Source organism: Hermetia illucens, chromosome 2 (genome assembly GCF_905115235.1).
Source record: "Hermetia illucens chromosome 2, iHerIll2.2.curated.20191125, whole genome shotgun sequence".
NCBI classification, from domain to species: Eukaryota; Metazoa; Arthropoda; class Insecta; order Diptera; family Stratiomyidae; genus Hermetia; species Hermetia illucens.
The window spans coordinates 57,216,762-57,235,089 of record NC_051850.1 but is presented as its reverse complement, the minus strand read 5'-3'; the positions used below and the strand labels follow the sequence as shown (position 1 = coordinate 57,235,089).

General features: G+C 41.9%; 1 protein-coding gene across 7 annotated transcripts in view; it reads left to right on the top strand.

The window, feature by feature from the left end:
• Positions 1-16,935, top strand: part of LOC119650090 (cationic amino acid transporter 3) — a 102,177-nt gene extending 85,242 nt beyond the window's left edge. For 6 of the 7 annotated variants that reach the window (XM_038052601.1, XM_038052600.1, XM_038052605.1 and 3 more), the window contains 5 exons: positions 7,616-7,978; positions 8,041-8,301; positions 15,302-15,576; positions 15,646-15,883; positions 15,946-16,935. In XM_038052601.1, the coding sequence (XP_037908529.1) occupies positions 7,630-7,978; positions 8,041-8,301; positions 15,302-15,576; positions 15,646-15,883; positions 15,946-16,604 (1,782 nt within the window). In that variant the 5' untranslated portion in view covers positions 7,616-7,629 and the 3' untranslated portion in view covers positions 16,605-16,935. Of the gene's footprint in view, positions 1-6,459; positions 6,613-7,615; positions 7,979-8,040; positions 8,302-15,301; positions 15,577-15,645; positions 15,884-15,945 lie in introns of those variants that run through there. The other variant, XM_038052599.1, reaches the window with a different exon arrangement.
• The last annotated feature ends 1,393 nt before the right edge of the window (positions 16,936-18,328 follow it).

The window sequence follows — 18,328 nt, the reverse complement described above, 5'->3', positions numbered from 1 at the left end:
GCATCTACTCGGTGGCATGAGCAACTTGTTTTCAAAAACTTCGAACAATTGCAAGAAACTTCAGCAGCGGCATCTTATTTGGTAGAAGTAAATCTCTATTGCTTAGAAAATCGGCTAAGTTTTCACTCTCAACTACGATATTTTTCTCCTTCAAGCTATTTATTTTCTTACATATTTTGAATATTTTAATTTTAATTTAATAATGAAGGGCGGTACAAAATGGATGGTAAAAAACGTTTGATCCCACAGTTTATGACTTATCAGAACAAAGAGCAGTATAATTGTGTTCACCGCCGCGGTTGGAAACTGAAGAGACCGGCTTATTTCCATGCGGTCCTTACTGTCCCAACCAACGGCATTTTCTCACCGCTAATTCTCCACTCCCTTGGTGAGTTCTAAAATGAGTGAGTGGAGAGTTCCGCGCCATCTACCCGTCTGCATCCGCAACATTCGAAATAAATTTCGAATGCTGCAGATCCTGCCGCGCCACAAGCACATTGAGCTGAAACCCCTGTCATGACGTCCTTTTCTGAATGTTCATACTATTCAGTTTAGATACTTTTATCTGCATATCCATTAAATTCTTTCATTGTCTTCAGATAAAAGAATTGTCCCCGTAACATGAATCGCAAGCTACAACGTTAGCTTTTCGGCAAGTTTTGATTGATTTATTTCGACTTTGCTGGTGTCAGCTTATCTTGCGTGCATTATTTATTACCAAAACAATAAAATTAAATATAATTTAATCAATTGTTAATGAAATAAATGTCTTTGATATAAACGAATTAGAAAATGATGCATAAGATATACATACATATATGGATTGAAATCGGTCGTAGGAGGTAAGATAACCGTAATCAATGCCGAGGGATTCATAATTATCGAGAATTTGGGACAAAGTATGATTGTCGAAGCACGGAATTCTTTAGCTTGGGAAGAATAATGAACTCAATGAAATTACAAAAGATACTATGGTATCTAGATTAATTTCAGCCGAAAAGGAATCAGTCATATTGACAATGTGGTTAGGCTGAGGTGCACTCAAAAGTATGACGCATGGAAAAGTTGAGAGCTAATTTTAACTTTTTCCATCTGGAAATCTGTTGAAGGGATCTTAGCTCTGTTCAACCCTGAGAAAATAGTTTTAATCTTAGTTTCCCAAAAATATGATTACGGGACTGGGAAAATCTAATTAAGTGCATATATTTGTGAAGCAGATTCCACTTACACGGAGAATATCCTTGATTACCGAAAAGGTCAAGGCTAACTGAAAGTTTGAAAACTTTGAAGGCGTTTGTCCCATAGGTGGAGGCTAGTGGAGATAAATAAGTCGAAGAGAATTGAAAATCTAAAATTCAATTATTAAGTGATCCTATAAGCAAGGTGCTTAGAGTAAGTGGGGGAATTTATTAAATGAAGCTAATCCAGTCCTTTTGCGTCATAAGAATTGTGATGTTAAACCCACCTTTGCAAGTGAAACCGACGGTTATATTTCTAGGGCAATAAAGCTTCCAAATTGTTCAGGGGTGTACAGGATGTCCCGCTTATGATGGTACAAATTTTAATGGCGGATAGTACCACTCGGTTCTTTTACCGTTACATAGTTATAGCGCAAAAATATCAAATATTAACAAGAATGATTTTGTAAAATATTCTGAGGGAGTTAGAGATCTGGGAGATAAGAGGGTTGCCTAATTTTTCGGTTTTCTTTTAGCATTAAAAGAAGCATTGTTGAGAAACAAGGACAGGTTGCCATAGTATAATGGATCAGTTTGTGATTTAGGAGGACTTACAATTTGAGGGAAACTATCTACTCAGTGTCAGTGTTTCATTTATCTGTCACACGCATTTTTCTCGGAAACCGTTACTTTCTCATACCGTGAAGATTTTTGAACGTATTCTTGACAACCGTATTCGCGAAATTGTTGAAATAATCGTGAATCAAGCTGGGTTTGTCAAAAACTGCGGAACTACTGACGCAATACACGCTGTGCAGTTACTCATGGAGAAACACCGCGAGAATTGAATTTCTGGATCTAGAGAAAGCGTTTGACCGTGTGCCACACGAACTCATCTGGTATGCTTTGCGACAACACTTAGTGCCAGAACAATTCGTGCGCTGGGTTCCGATCCGAAAAGTAAAGTTCGAAGTATGGCAGGTGTGTTGATACCGCTTCGTGTCTCTGTTGGTGTTCACCAAGGAATAGCCCTCTCACCACATCTCTTTGTTTTTGTTATGCACACCGTCACGCGGGATATTCAACGTTCAGCGCCCTACACACTGCTTTATGCAGATGATGTTTTCCTAGCATCTGACAGCAAAAATGATCTCGAACAACTTGTCCAAAAATGGAATGATCGTCTCATGCAACACGGTCTCAGATTGAATCTAAACAAAACTGAATTTTTGACGACCGATCCCCATGAAACAGGCACAATCACTGTTAGCGGCAGTGACTGAGCGATCAACGCTATCAGCCAATGAAAAACTGCGTTATTAAATTATGCGTGAAGCAATCTGGATGAAGTGCCATTCCACAACTGGTGTTCTTTGTGATTGACGTATCAACGAACGTCTCAAATCTAAAATTTACTGCAATGTCGTCTGTCCTGTCGTCCTCTATGGTTCTGAGTGTTGGCCAACTATAAAAGACAATGAACGGCGTCTTGCGGTAGTGGAGACGAAGATGTTGGCGTTGGAGTAGTGGCGTGACACGTTTTGATCACATCCGAAATGAGGATATCCGCGATCGTATGGGGTTGCACCGATCGTGGAAAAATTGCAAGAGAGGCGTCTTCGATGGTGTGGTCACGCAATTCGTGCTAACGAGAATTCACTTGTGAAGATTGGTCTGAACATCGAAGTCGATGGTAAACGACGAAAAGGCAGGCCGAAACAACGGTGGCTTGATAGGGATAGGGATTTAAAAGCCTCGAGATTGCACCCAGATTTGGCATCGATAGAGCCAAATGGCGAAACCGATCACGACGAGCCGACCCCGCTTGTGAATGGGACAAAGGCTGAAGAAAAAAAGAAGAAAGATTAACACCAAATTTTGTAGAAAGGTGGGAACTGTGAACGTTACACGATTCTACGTCGAATTTAAGGGGAGGGGGGAATGTAATATTTTTTTCATCAAATATGGCAAGAATTGAAGAGAAGTCGTCATTAGTTGACGTTAGAAGATTAAATTCTAAGATCTATATTGCACATTTCTTTAATCGTTTTTTTGGAGATGGCATTTTCGAAATACGTGTAGCGATGGACCTAAAATTTTGTGTAAGAGCGCGACCGAAGTGGTTACAAAGTGCTCCCAGGGCAGAGGTGAGGCAGCGTCTGATGAGTTGCCTCTACCCTGGACAAAACCGCAAGTCTTAAATTTTGCATCTTGGGTGCTTGCCCAAGGATGAGGATTCCATGGGCCACAACCGCGAAAGCATGTTGCTTTCCAACTAGTCCGGTCCGCCATTAAGTGGATGGCGATTCTTAAACAAAATTTTATTTTAGCCTCGGTAACAAGGCCGATTTGTGTTAGTTATAATTCAAATATATTACGTGTTTTTGAATTAATAAAAGGGAGCAAATACCACCTTGTAATCACTTCGGTCACGCTGCTCAAAGGGCAGAGGTGAGGTAGCGTCTGATGAGTTGCGTAGTGTGTAGTCAACCTTTCCAAGGTTTCACCTGCTCTTACACCTTCATTAGGAATTGATTGAATACTGAGAAGTTGCCCAATAGACGGATGAGGATTTCAACGCTGGAGAAAATAGCTCGTTCATATTAGTGAAAGTGTGACTTCATCTTCTTGAAAGTTACTGTGGTTCATGCGTTTCTTGGCGGATCGGGACATTCTCTCTAATTTATTTAACCTGATTTTGGGGAATCCTGGAGTTTCATTCACTTTCGACTTTTCCATCTTTAAAATAAGGTACCCTTTCTAAGGTCCTTGGATCTTTATTCTCGATGTGGATCCATCCTCCGCGATGACTTCACTTCGTTCGCTGAAGCTCGGACCAGCGTTTTTTCCTTGCCCAAACTCAGTTTCTTCGCTGTAACAGGGGATGCGCCGAAACTGGTCCCTGTCCAACGCAACGCTGTTATATTAGCCTTATATTGAGGTAGGGTGTCGGCTAGCTGGTTGGTAGTTCTTTTTCTGTACAGGGAGGGCACGTTCCATGAGAAAATACGCAAATCGTTATTCCGTTTACAAGTCCGGGTTCGAGATTGTGTTGTCGGTCCAGTCCGAGGTTCCTCTTTTGGCTTCGTAACAAGTCTTTTTCCGTCTAGGATTGTTAGCCCTACCCAACGCCAAACCTGAAGGACCAGTTGGTACAATTTGTCTTCGTTTTTAGCCGCGGGAAATTTGCTTTCATCCTTCTCCGTCTGCAGCTTTTCATTAAGAAAGAGCTGCCAGTGGTCACCACTTGGAGGTTGAGATAGGATTTGGTAGTAAAGCTGTTGGTGTTGGTTCAGCTGGCGTTTCTCAAGTTTTATGCTCTATCATGGGTACCAATCTATGCTTTAGCCTGGGACCTATACTACCCTTCGATTGACGTTTGCTGACATTTAGTCTCAGTCTCTTCACCGAGGAGAAATTCAACAAGGTGACTAAATTGGATTGCAGGGATTGTACTCCAACGAAGATGAAACAGGCAAAAAGTATAAGGTCGCTTGCAAAGGCTAAGCACGGGCAGATGGATAGAAGAAAATATAAATGAGGGGGTCTAGTAAGTATATAGAGCCTTGTAGAACTCCAGGGGAAGAAGAGAAGGATTAGGATGCCCAGCTATCAAGGGAAACTGCTAGATTGGTTAGAAAGGCAAAGGGCGAGTGTTTGAATTAGATTTCACGAAGACGCATTTCAACGCGCAGGTGACGAAAGGAGGGAGGCCATTCATATAGAGCAGAAATAATTGGAAGCTTAATATAGGCCCTTGGGGAACTCGAGAGGAAGGACAGTAGGACGGGAACGTGTAACCATTAAAAGAAAGAATTGAAACACCGTAAACACACATTGACACAACTATGTTGCAGGTCTGCCTACGTAATTCGTTACAGCCTACTACCCTTCTCTCCTCCTCCTCCTTTCTCAATCATGGCTTGGGATAGACTACGGCGGAGTTGAGAGGAGGGATAGAGGATGGTAATTCACATTCAATTAGTAAGGCCCTCTTGTTGGATAGGTTAACTAGGAAAAAGTTAGGAAGGAAGCTCATCGGGACAAGGTTCAATATTGGTGCCATAGTAGTAGATGTGGAATACAGGTTATTTACCATTGAGGCACGATAGTCGTAGGATGTTGACAGTCAGGAGTTCGCCTGTTCACTTCTAAAAGTTGCTACCAGAATTGCGAACTCTTGATTTCATTGGTATGTTCAAGATTCATCAGGGATTTCTGAAAGCATTGACAGCCTTTATGAAGAGTAGCTGCGCGCAAATTAGGATAATATGGAGTCGAGATAGACACTCATATTTTTATTGGGATTTGGGCCAGGTGAATGCTGGAGCCAAGGAGGTAAGGCAGACTGGATATAGTGGGTATTATGGAGCCACGTGGAAAGTATCTGGATACGTGTAAAATTTAGTTTTATTTAGTATTATACTGATGAAGATACATTTGAAGATTTTGATAGTAGTAGACTTGCTTGTTGTTGTCTCCGAGTCAGCATTGATAATGTCCTGGATTTTTCTCGATTTAGCTGAGATTGTTGCTTGTGGGTTGTTGTATTGTATGTGAATCGTAAGGGCCGAAAAATTTCCTGGGGTGCTACTTGTGTCGTATGGTGGCAGTCGTAGCCCTGTCGATGGAATTCACGGCTTCTCCAGAAAGTGGGCTTGGAGGTTTGATGGGGGTTGATTTTCCAACCTGTGGCATTAGTTTAGTTTCCTGTTCGGTCGGCAATTTTTCGGCACCGTACATCGTACGTCGTTGGTGATTATTTGGAGGTTAATGAGTTGTGGGAACGTGAATGGTGAGTTGCGGCTGCTGGTCCCGCTTTATAGCATGATGGTAATAAGAGCCTAAAGTAGTACATTGAATTTTTGGTTACTGTACATAACTTCGTAGCCGCAAATAATATTTTTGCCCCAATCATTTCTTCATTATTTAGCTTGGTGAATAGCCAAATAACAGTTTAGCTTATTTCTGTTCACATTACTCATTTGCTCATTAATTAATTACTAAACACAACGCATAGTTTGCATTCAACTATTCCATAGCGCGGTATTTATTACGAAATTATACAGTACCTCATTTACTATTGTCGGAACAACTTTTTATAATGAATATACAACTTTTTATAGTGAATACGAAAGTGCAAGTACGTTCACTGATGCTTTGTATAGTGCTAGATGCATTCTAGTTAGATACTAGGAACAAGTTCAATTACTATTTGTGAAAATCATTGCAACGTTATTTTCTGTCCCCATAAAAGCGATGCTAGTAGATGCTTGCAGTTACCTTAAGGTTAACCACTGGCCAACTATTGCTCTTGTTCGCTAGATTCAGTTCATTTTAGACGAATTCGGGAGCTGATATTCTGAAAAGTTAAAAGTAGTCGGGAATTCTTGTGGTGAACAGAAATATAGACGCAAAATGTTTCGAAACAAAGGTGGGGTTTGGTTTTATATAATACTATTTGGAGTGCGCAAATGTCTCGAAAAAAGTGTTAGTGACCAGAAACTAGGAGATCCGTCTGTATCATTGGATTATCTAGTCCACGTGTGCAATAATTGTTTGTTGAAAAGTGGTTGCTGCTCAGAAGTGGCGGGGAGAAAGACGGAGCTGCAATCCTGTCGGCTGAACCAAATCCAAGTGGCCGAGGCGAACCTCTATAGCACTGGGAGACGCTGTATCGCTTTGGCTTGCCGGACGTGATGCAGTAGGCAAATACTCCAAAGGCCTAATTAGGGCGATCAGATGCGAGTCTGCACGGGGCTCATCTGAAGTGGCATTAGTCACGAAACCTTACCAGGGGCATACTGGCACCATGGGAACCGGGATAGCCTCTGGACTCACATAATTCAGGTGCATTTCTGTTGTATGTGCATTCAGCTCGGTTGTTTGCGGTTGGCTCTCTAGTGAGAGCTTCATGGGGTTGTGGTAGCGGTCAAACGAACAGAGACCTTCGGGTCTTAGCGTGGTGTTGCGTTTCAACACGGGTGCCCTACTCCTTAGTTCGGTAATGTTGAGCCATGCATTCGGCATAGACTAGTACCGTTGTTGCTTGTCGCAGCGGGACTCCGATTGTGGTCACAAAATCAATCCGTGTCTTAAGAAGATCGTGGGATTAAGTACACGAGACAGGTATTCACGTAAAACCCCTTAAGGACTCACTGTTGAAAAGTGGTTTACTGGGTTGTGATGGATCGGATGAATTGCCTATGAGATACTTCAAAATGGGTGTCACAATACCGATGGCGCATTAGTATAAGAACTATTTTGAACTGAAAGATTGTGTGCAATTCCTTGCTTTATTCAGGGGTGCTGCCAGAGAATTTATCCTCGTCTTTACTGCAAGAGCGATTAGCTTCAGCATAAAATTAAGCTTTTGTCATGTTATATTTCAGCTTCTATTCTGGATTATACTAACTGCAGTGTTTACTCTATTTCAGTTTTAGCCGTCAAAATGGACCTTTGGAAAGCGCTGACAAGAACCAAACGGAATGCTGCAGATGGAGAAACTAAACTAGCTCGGGTTCTGGGTATCGTGGATTTGGTCGCATTGGGTGTGGGCAGCACATTGGGTCTTGGAGTGTACGTCTTAGCTGGGGCTGTTGCACATGATCAAGCTGGTCCCGCCGTTGTAATATCCTTCCTCATAGCTGCAGTAGCGTCCGCATTCTCGGGTCTTTGTTATGCAGAGTTCGCCGCACGTGTACCAAAAGCTGGCAGTGCTTATGTTTATAGCTACGTAACGGTCGGCGAATTTGTTGCGTTTACCATCGGCTGGAATTTGATATTGGAATATGTGATAGGTAAGGCTTTGACCTTGTTATTATCTGGTTACTGGTTATCACTTATGGTTATTATTTTACAGGAACATCAAGTGTTGCTCGAGGTTTGAGCGGGTACCTGGATTCTCTATTAAATAACACAATGAGCACTGCCTTACGGGAAGCTATGCCTATGGATGTCGACTTTCTGGCTGAATATCCGGATTTCTTCTCATTTGGAATGATATTAATATTAACAGCAATTTTAGCTTATGGTGTGAAGGAATCTAGTTTTCTAAATAAGATATTCACGGCCGTTAATTTGGTGACTATAGCCATCGTGCTTGTAGCAGGTGGTATTAAAAGTGAGTAGAATATTTTTAACTTTTAAAAATTTTGAATAAGGACTTGGGTAAAAGCTTCTAATTTAAAGATGCCTAGATTCGAAATTTGCATAGCTAACTTAGATTACAGTTGGATAATCATTTAGTGATTAGTTTCGGGTTGGGTTTAGGAGAAGATGCAAAAATTGTTAGTTTTAAAAACTGGCTGTGAACTCAAACTGAGTTTAAATTGTATTTCTAGACAGAGGAAAACCAAAAGGGGATTTTGGAGGGTTTTAATTAAGGAACTAACATGCAATTTCGGCTGCGTAAATGACTTACGCAAGATTGGGTTGTCGGGCCCCATACTGCAGCCTATTGACTCATTGTTTGTCCCACTACATTTCATTTACATTTCTGAGAGTATTTCTGTCCTTGTGGTTAGACCCAGAAGATTTTCGACTAGCTCCCAGTTTTTCTTGTTCTTCTTCAGTATTTGTGCCTTTCAGAAGCTAGGTCATCTCAGTTTGATCAGTTATGCCATTATGCTCGGTCTAAGACCTGCTCTGGATGAAATCGCGAGACACTCAAATCACCAACCAGTGGATTGCGGATTCCTCTGATTGCGCCACTTTATCCGCGCCACTAATGTGTGAAGCAACTTCATAATGCAGTTCACTACTGTACAGTGCAAATATCACACACCTCTTCTTAAGGGCCCTTCTGAGTTCCACCTTCTTTCCAGTGATAATAATTTTTGTTTTGACGAAAGTGAGTGGATTTTTTGGTTAGCCTCTCCCGGGACTTATCCACAAAAGGGATCAAGTAGGGTTAGTGGAGTAACTCCAACAATATTTATTTGTTTTCCAGATCTCAGAATTTTAGTTTTGTTTTGCTGAGGATAGTTCAAGCACATTTCCTCAACCCTTTTCCTTTCTTTAGTTTTAGGACCAGGAGGCTGTATACATAACATTTCGGAGTTTAGTTTCGAGTTCCTCCTCAAAGTCATGTACTTCCACCCCCGAGTACGAGGCAGGCTGAGATGATGGGGAATCCGTCCTCTTTATTACGAATTCTACATGTTGGGTTTCCAGCATAGCTTGATTTTGGTCAGTTCTGGGATTATGGTCGGTTTGGTCGTTCAGTTGTTATATGGTAGGCACAACAACCGCTGTTTCTTATTGGTGAACTAATTGTTTGGTTCCCCAGCCCTTTGTACTCTCCACAGCTATGGATTCGCTAATTCCAATTAAAAGTGTTAGTGGTACTACAAATGGTGATGGAGATCGTTTTATTGCAGGTGCTTAATCATGGCCATCAATAGCCTTTTGCCTTGTTGTTAGGGTCTTCAGGTTCCCACATTAGTTCAGATCTGGTTTGAGATGATGCAGCAGCTTTTTAGGTGTCGTAGTTGTCAGAGGCAATGTGGATTTTAACATGCCTCTATCTCCACTGTAGTTTCCTTCCGATAAACAGTTTGCCCAAAATACTAAAATCGCCGAGTATGTTGGCAAGTCGCTCTGATTCTTGAAGTTTCACCTTTGTAATCTCGGTTATCGGTAAAATAAAATCACAATCTTTTCTCCAGCCTTTTTCCCGTTCACAAGCGGGGTCGGCTCGTCGTGATCTGTTTCGCCATTTGCTCTATCGAATCCCTGATCTGGGTGCAATCCATCGTTTTTTCGGCCTACCTTTTGGTCGTTTACCATCGACTTCGATGTTCAGACCAATCTTGGCAAGTGAATTCTCGTTAGCACGAATTGCGTGACCATACCATCGAAGGCGCCCCCCCCGCAATTTTTCCGCGATCGATGCAACCCCATAACAATCGCGGATATCCTCATTTCGGATGCGATCAAAACGTGTCATGTCACTACTCCAATGCAACATCTTCGTCTCCACTTCTGCAAGATGCCGTTTGTTGTCTTTTATATTGGCTAACACTCAGAACCATAGAGGACGACAGGACGGACGACATTGCGGTAAATTTTAAATTTGAGCCGTTCGTTGATACGTCGATCACAAAGAACACCAGTTGTGGAACGCCACTTCATTCAGGTTGCGTTAATGTGCGAAGCAATTTCATAACGCAGTTTTCCATTGGCTGATAGCGTTGATCCGAGGTATTTAAATCGCTCAGTCACTGCAACAGAGACACGAAGCGGTTTTGACACACCTGTCATACTTTGAACTTTACTTTTCGGATCCTGGTAGAGCAATTGAACCCAGCGCACGAGCTCTTCTGGCAGCAAGTGTTGTCGTAAAGCATACCAGATGAGTTCTTGTGACACACGGTCAAACGCTTTCTCTAGATCCACAAATGCAATGTAAAGAGGGCGATGCTTCTCACGGTGTTTCTCCATGAGTAACCGCGCAGCGTGTATTGCGTCAATAGTTCCGCAATTTTTGACAAATCCGGCTTGATTCACGGTTATTCCAACGATTTCGCGAATACGGTTCTCAAGAATGCGTTCAAAAATCTTCATGGTATGGGAAAGTAACCGGATCGGACGGTAATTTGAACATTCTGCTGGACTACCTTTCTTTTCCTATATTGGAACAGTAGTAGCTTCTTGCCAGTCAGATGGTGTTCTTCCTTCCTGAATATCCCGATTAAAGAATTCACTGAGCCACAGTGTTGGGTCCCAGCTCTTCGCTTTTCAGAGCTCAGATGCGATTTATTTTTTTTTTTATCGGGTTTGTGATTTTTCGGAGACAGTATGGCGCAAATCTTGCTCCTTTCTTCAAAAATTCAAGGGGCAGTTGCAAAAACACCTCCAGGGCAATGATGGGTGTCCTCTTCATAACACCTACATTGCAGAGGTAGTTAAAGCTTTAGAGTCGATATACGCTTTTTGGAGCATTCTCCAGCTCTGCCTTTGGTTCTATAGATAAACACAGATCTTTTCTCGACCTCATCTATCCCGTGTATGGTGTGTGATTTGAACTTTCTTGCTTTACATACGGCTTTCTACTGTTATGATACCTTATCCAGGAAAATAAACTGTTCTTCGATTTCAAGGTTCCCTAATAAGGGTGAAAAAACTTCCCTCGCAGACATTCCTTGCGTATAACGGGGTACATGATCTCACCTCATAAGTACTGTTGAGTCAACTTGCATTTCAGCTGCGATTATAGTAATATACAGATAGGGCTTGTTACGCAGTGCCCTCATATACGTAAAGGTGGTATTATTGAAAGACCCTCCTATATCATCTACCGCCATCTCAGATTATTGATAATTTCTACTGATAATGGATGCAAATTTTTACGACAAAAGACCATAAGGAGGATGATCCTGTAAGCCTTGACTTGTGTTTGGTGCTACCCTGACTTCACTGGGAAGCCTCCAAGTTGGTAGTATAAAACCCAGTGCAACACTAGCTGCCCATAACAGCCCTGCCCCCTGATCAGCCTACCTTTTGGTGGCAGGGGTTTTTTATTAAACTTTATCGATGGAAAAATTACGTTAAAATCCTTATGCCGCTTGTCAGCTTAAGATTTTTTTACCAAAATGTGGGAGATCTAATAATATTTGTGCTAGAATCTATTTGTCCTTGCTTTTCGGCACCGCGTTATCTGCATTTTTGAGATGTCTGGATGATAAGATTTTGTATTCTGAACTGCTCGAAGATTCCTTTTTCTTCCACTGCAACAGAGACCATGCGACTTGGGCTAGAGAGAATTGAGGTCCTTCTTCTCTCGCATTTACAACACCAGTGAATCTTTTTATAAATTATTGGAAATCCTATCTGTAGTTAGTTATGTGTAGTTTCCTCCTCTCTCTTCCTTGTTCTCCGTTGCTTTCATCTCTCTCTGGCCTAATGCCCCCACTTTACACTCTTTGTTTAACTTGCTAACTTATTGGAAGCTTTTGTGGTAATGAACCTTCACGCAAACCTATACCATTTTTCTAGTTTGTTTCAGAGGCTCTTGCTTACGTTGCTTCAGCTGCTCATCATGTTTGGCTTGAATTCGATATTCAAATCAGTTGTCTCACCGCTTGTGTTGGACGCAAGCTTGTTAACGCCAATTTTTGAAATCTGAACTTCTAGCGGCTATCCATCGAGAACTCACCCGCTTTTCTTGTTTGCTTCACATTTGTTTTTTTAGCCACCTACTAACTACTACTACTAATTTCCTGGCCAAATTCCTAAATAATTTCTCACTTTCAGGTTACTTCTGTCAAAACTCGCTTTACTCAATATTCCCCTGTCATTCATTATATCCATTTCTTTTGATCGTTGCACGGTTGCATATCCCTCCCATTTTCTTTTCTTCAGTGTAGCCCAAGGATCAATTTTGGCTTTCCTGTTATTTTTATTATTTACCAACGATCGGCCCAAATGGCTAAATGCTCAGAAGGCCAAGTTGTCGCAGGTGGCGTTTCAGATCTCTCTTCAAATATTCTGACGCTGAGGATTTGTATTGTGACTAGGTGGACTTGAAGAGTATCTGAGCTAAACCGGGATAATCATCCAGGGTGTGCACATTACCGAGTATTGTATCATGAACTCATCCCCGTTTCGCAAAGTGAACTTGCTCCTGAAAAAGTTAAATATAATTTGACCCGAGTCCACTTCTTTAAGAAGAACTTTTCTCATGTGGGCTGTTCTACCTGTCTTCACTCTTTTAATCTTCCTTACCTAAAAAGAACGCAAAACCTTGCCCAATATGTGTATTGCTTTTAAATCTTCTACCGCTCTGATGAAATTCTGCGCCCTTATTGATATCAAATACCGTATCGTTTAGCATGGTGCGCAAACATTTTTTAAGTGGCCTTCATGGGATGTGAGCTCAGTGCTGCAATGCACTAGAAGTTGGTCCCTTGGACCCCACTTCCCACTAGGGTAAGCCTTTTAACTTCTTCTCTTTTGGAGGGCAGTGGATTTACTTTGTCTATTGTCCACTCTGCATATGCAATAAATAACTTTTCTGGACCGAGTCTCCAAGAATTTTCTGATTATTTCCATTGATTCTTAGAGCAAGGCTTGTGTTTGTGGTAGGGGAGAAGCATAGCATCTAAGTAGTCTGTGGTGTCCCATTGTACTCGTTAGCAAGACTTGATAATAATAATATTGTCAAGGGAATTTGCATTGCCCTGCACTGTTCCATTCCTGGTAGGTTCGCCCAGAACAGGTGCCTCAGCCGGTTATCTTCATTTTTCAGCATCGTAGCCAGGAACCAATTTCCGACTCCACAGAAGCGCTCTAGTCCATATGAGGACGTCCCCGCTTTTTTTCTGGTGAGCTTGTTCACTGCCTCATCGCCTTCTAATCCAGTTTGGTCTGGAGTCCAGTGTATCCATGCCTTATTGAGAGAGCCAGCTTATACTGTTTATTTAGGCATTACCATACCAGCTTAGAATTCATCTGGTTGGATCTATGTGTGTTAACAGTCGCTTGGCTGACGGTTAGAATAGCAATGTTTTACCCATTATATTTTTTTTGGAAGTTGAAGGGGGAAGTTATATGTTTACCTCCAGAGTAGTTTTTGGTTTGTTATAATTACTAAACATTTACCATGACCTTCTTCAGGTACTAGTAATTACTGTGTAGTTTTATTTACTCTTAAAGATTAAAACAATGTCGTCATTGTAACCCTGGACCCTGGAATGCATCAGCTAGCGGTAATAAACCTTCCCGTTAGCAACCTTCGCGATAGAGTGTGTACCTCTAGGCACTTCAATTTGCCTATTCCGTAAAATCTCGCCCAATCAGAAGGCAAAAGCGTTTCCCACTCTCTTGCGGATTAGCGCTTGAAAGACTTATGGCGAAAAAGATGCTTTCGGAATAAACACCACTTTTACGCGCCTCCATGTCTTTGGCATATGTAACAAGGCGATGCTGCCCCCTTGGTACACTTTAGAAGGGATCCTCAGATGATTTCTACACCTCTCTGAAGTAGTGTTGCAAAAAAGTCATCTACTCGCAGTAGATATCAATGGCTTAAAGGTTCTAGTTTTTTATTTTCTTTTTTCTCTTTTCGTTCTGTTGTTGGGTTGTCAGACAGGTGAGGGAATGTGCTCCCCCATGTATGTTGCCAAATCTGTGATTGATAGGCCACTTACATCATTTATTTGCCTCCAGGGATCGGCCATTTATTCTGATCATAAGGAGTTTGCTTTTGCCCTGACCCTCCTTAATCGCGTGTGGAGACCTTTGTTAAGAAGCGCGAAGCCTTTCCGTCTTAATCGTTGCGGCCTTGGCAAGGTAGATTGTCACCAGCTCCAGCACATGTCGACAATTCTGTTCCCGTTCAGCCTGACAATACGTTCCTAAACATGTCCTTCGTCGTGCAGGCTACCAGTTTAAAAAATGGACGAAAGCGTACCCGGGGGAACGCGAGTTCCGCACTTCATCCTTCGCCCATCATCTTGGAAGGTTTTCTCACGCGTGAATATTTGCTCCGGAAATAGTTTCGGCAATGTAGCCAGTCTAATGTCCTTTACCACACCAGTGGTAGACTGATTTCCGTTACTTCCGTATTCCTTGGTTTAGTTGTTGAAGGCTTTGATCTATCCAGAGTCGTGTTAAGAGCCTCTTTTTTCATGTACTCGTACATATGAAGTTGTTAGTGACAGATTAAAATACTCTCTTACTTTGCTTCAGAGATGATTTTGCCTTCGAGTGCTTATTAAGAACCATTGCTATTATTGCGAGTAGAAGAATTTCCCGAACGTTTCTTTGGACACCAATGACTCCTCGGATTTTGCCCTTGGCATTCGCAGGGGAGTTTTCGACATGTGCTGCACTCCCGATGGTGTCATTGAGCTTCATTGTTGGGGTCGCAGCACATTTTGGGCTGGAGTCTACTTATCGCTTAGTTTAGAGTTTCTAACCTAGTTTTTTTCCATACTGCTTGTAAAGCCCACCCGGCTTAGTCACCCCAAATTCCCCCTTGCATACGGACCTGCCCTATCCTAATCTATCCTAATTTCAAGTCAAGTATCATCGGGATAGGAAGACGATTTCAGTTTATCTTTATTTGATTTCGCTACTAAGTGTTAAATTTACATAGTATTAATCAAGATAATTTGCAGGTGATCCGAAAAACTGGAATTTACCAAAAGAAGGTCTTCCAAGTGGAGCTGGAGAAGGTGGTTTCATGCCATTCGGTATAGCTGGTGTTATGGCCGGTGCAGCCAAGTGTTTCTACGGATTCGTTGGCTTTGATTGTGTGGCGACTACTGGCGAAGAAGCCAAGAATCCCCAACGAAACATCCCACTATCAATTGTTATATCGTTGATTATTATCTTTTTGGCATACTTTGGCGTCTCAACAGTATTAACAATGATGTGGCCCTACTATGACCAGGTAAGCTAGGCCATTTTCCCTTTTCAGCAACTGTTTATATTGACCTAGGATTTTTTTTCTTGTTTCTAGAACCCAGATGCTCCTTTCCCGTATGTGTTTGATCAAATTGGATGGATTGAGATCAAGTGGATTGTGACCATAGGAGCTATATTCGCTCTCTGCACAAGCTTGTTGGGTGCCATGTTCCCACTTCCCCGAGTTCTCTACGCTATGGCCAACGATGGAATCATCTACAAGTTCTTGAAAACTATCCATCCTTTCACAAAGACACCATTAAAAGCAACCATTCTCTCTGGTCTACTAGCAGGTAATGAATTATATCATGTTCCCAGATTTTTTTCAACTCACCTTATCCTTATTTACCTACAGCTGTGATGGCTTTAATTTTCAATTTGCACCAACTCATCGACATGATGTCTATTGGCACGCTCCTTGCCTACACAATTGTGGCCGTTTGTGTGCTAGTCTTACGTTACCAAGACAATGGAGTGAAGACCCAGGAAATTGATGTTGCATTCCCAACAGTACTCCGACAACTTTTTAATCTAAATTTCATCAAACATCCCAACTCGTTGACGTCAGGAATCACAAAAGTTGGCATTGTCGTGTTCGCCGTATTGGGTGCTGTGATCTTTGGCATAATGTCAGCAACGGAGGTCTCCACGGATAATGTCTGGACCATTGTTGTAATAACAATCCTTGCAGCAGGCATTCTCCTTATCCTGTTGATGATTAGTAGGCAGCCAGTGGCTGACGAGAAGCTGACGTTCAAGGTGCCTTTGGTGCCATACATCCCGTGCCTCAGTGCCTTAATGAACTTGTACCTCATGTTCCAACTGGACGTCTTCACCTGGATTCGATTCGTTGTCTGGATTATTGTTGGTTACATCATCTACTTCACGTACGGAATCCGGAAATCCGTGGAACGCAAGCAGCGGAAAGAGGAGAAGAAAGCTATGGAATTCAATGGGGTCAAGGGCTCGGAAATGTCAACCGGTGAGAAACCCGATCCTAGTTCGAATTCATAACATATTTCGTTGCCTGATTTGTTGTAGTGATTTTATGATAATGCAATTTTTTATGTTTAAGAGTATTCTAAGTCGTCATATTTCTGATAGTCAAGTAGAAGAGGAGGAAAAGGATGAAAGAGAAAAGAAACAAACAAGTTACCTAAGAAGTTTTCCTTCAAAGTATTCCGCTTTTAACAAAATAGCACGAGAACATAGACAAATTTTTTGTAAATTTTTTTACGAATTTTTGTAACAAAGATCCAAGGCATCATCGTATGCAAACAATGTGATATATGATGATTTTACTACTTCACTTTGTAAATATTTTATTAAATTGCTTTAAGGACAATTTAGGATTTTTTTATTTACCTTTACGGCATGCGTTCGAAAGTATTAAGGAAATGATTGATCCCAGGAGCACTTGAAGTACTCTAAATGCCATCACGCCTGTTAGCGTGACTTTGTCATAAACAGTTGTTTTAAACATTTCGAGTGTATTTCAACCGAACTATCAATTTTAGAAAGTAGTGCGTAAGTGATGTGAAAGTATATTTTGTACAGCCTCGAGTGAAAGTGATCTGAGTTGATTTGAGATGTGAACCGGTAAGACAAGAGTATAATCAACTCCTCCGAAATCTATTAAAATGAACTTCACGAAGTATATAGTGATATTAGATTGGAAAAGGGGGCCAACGGACCAATAATAACTAACTACTAAACTTTTTTTTAAACCGGGCAAAAGAAGAGTTTTTCCACTGACACGCCATATGCCGGTTCAGTTTTTGGATTGTGCGGTATGGAATGTTTAAGAGTGCGGGCTCGTTTATTGTTGACATTTCCTTTATATACGGTTGCCATAAACGATTGTGTGTGGTCTAGGAGCCAACCATATCTAGGGTGAGCCTCCCGCCGGTCATCCTGGGATAGTGGCTCCCATTAGGGCAGGATACTCAGATGACGGGACGTAGCTATTAATATGGTTGCTAGCTAGCTCAGTGGTTAGAGCACAAAGCTGTCGTACGGAAGGTCACGGTTCAAATATCTGGTGGCAGTAGGGTTTGCATCCTGATTTGACGTCGGATACCAGTCCACTCAGCTGTGAATGAGTACCTGAGTTAAATCAGGGTAACAATCTCTGTCGAGCGTAATGCTGACCACATTGCCTCCTACAAGGTACTGTAATACTGTAGTTTACCATTAGGGTCTTGAATGAAGTGTTCGAACACACTTTAAGGCCCTGATCCAATATGGATTGTTGCGCCAACATTTATTATTATTCCCGAGTTATCCCAATCTCGGCAGATGCCGGATTTTACCTAATACTAGCACTAAGTGCCAAGCATTTAGGCTCGGACGATCCTACCTACTTAAAAACTAAAGGGGCGCTGGTGGTGGTGGCCGGTGGTAGGTTAATGGGAGAATGGGAGTATGCAGAATGGTGGACTTCTGCATGGTTTGAACCAGACTGTGCGAAAGTCCCAGGACATCAAGGGAAGGGATTTAGGTACAATACCTGTAGCTGACAATATTATGGGAACCACAACCACCCGCCGAGATGCCAAATTTTTTTGAGTTCCCGAGCCAATGGCTCATAGTTCCTCCGGCCGACTCATGATCTTATTTATACTGCGTGCCAATCGACTGTGTACGCAGGTGAATTTCTTATACCAGAAATTCTGCACCCGATTCATACCTGGGTCCCTCCAGTTCTTCGAGCTGTTTATGGCTCGTCGAACTTCCTC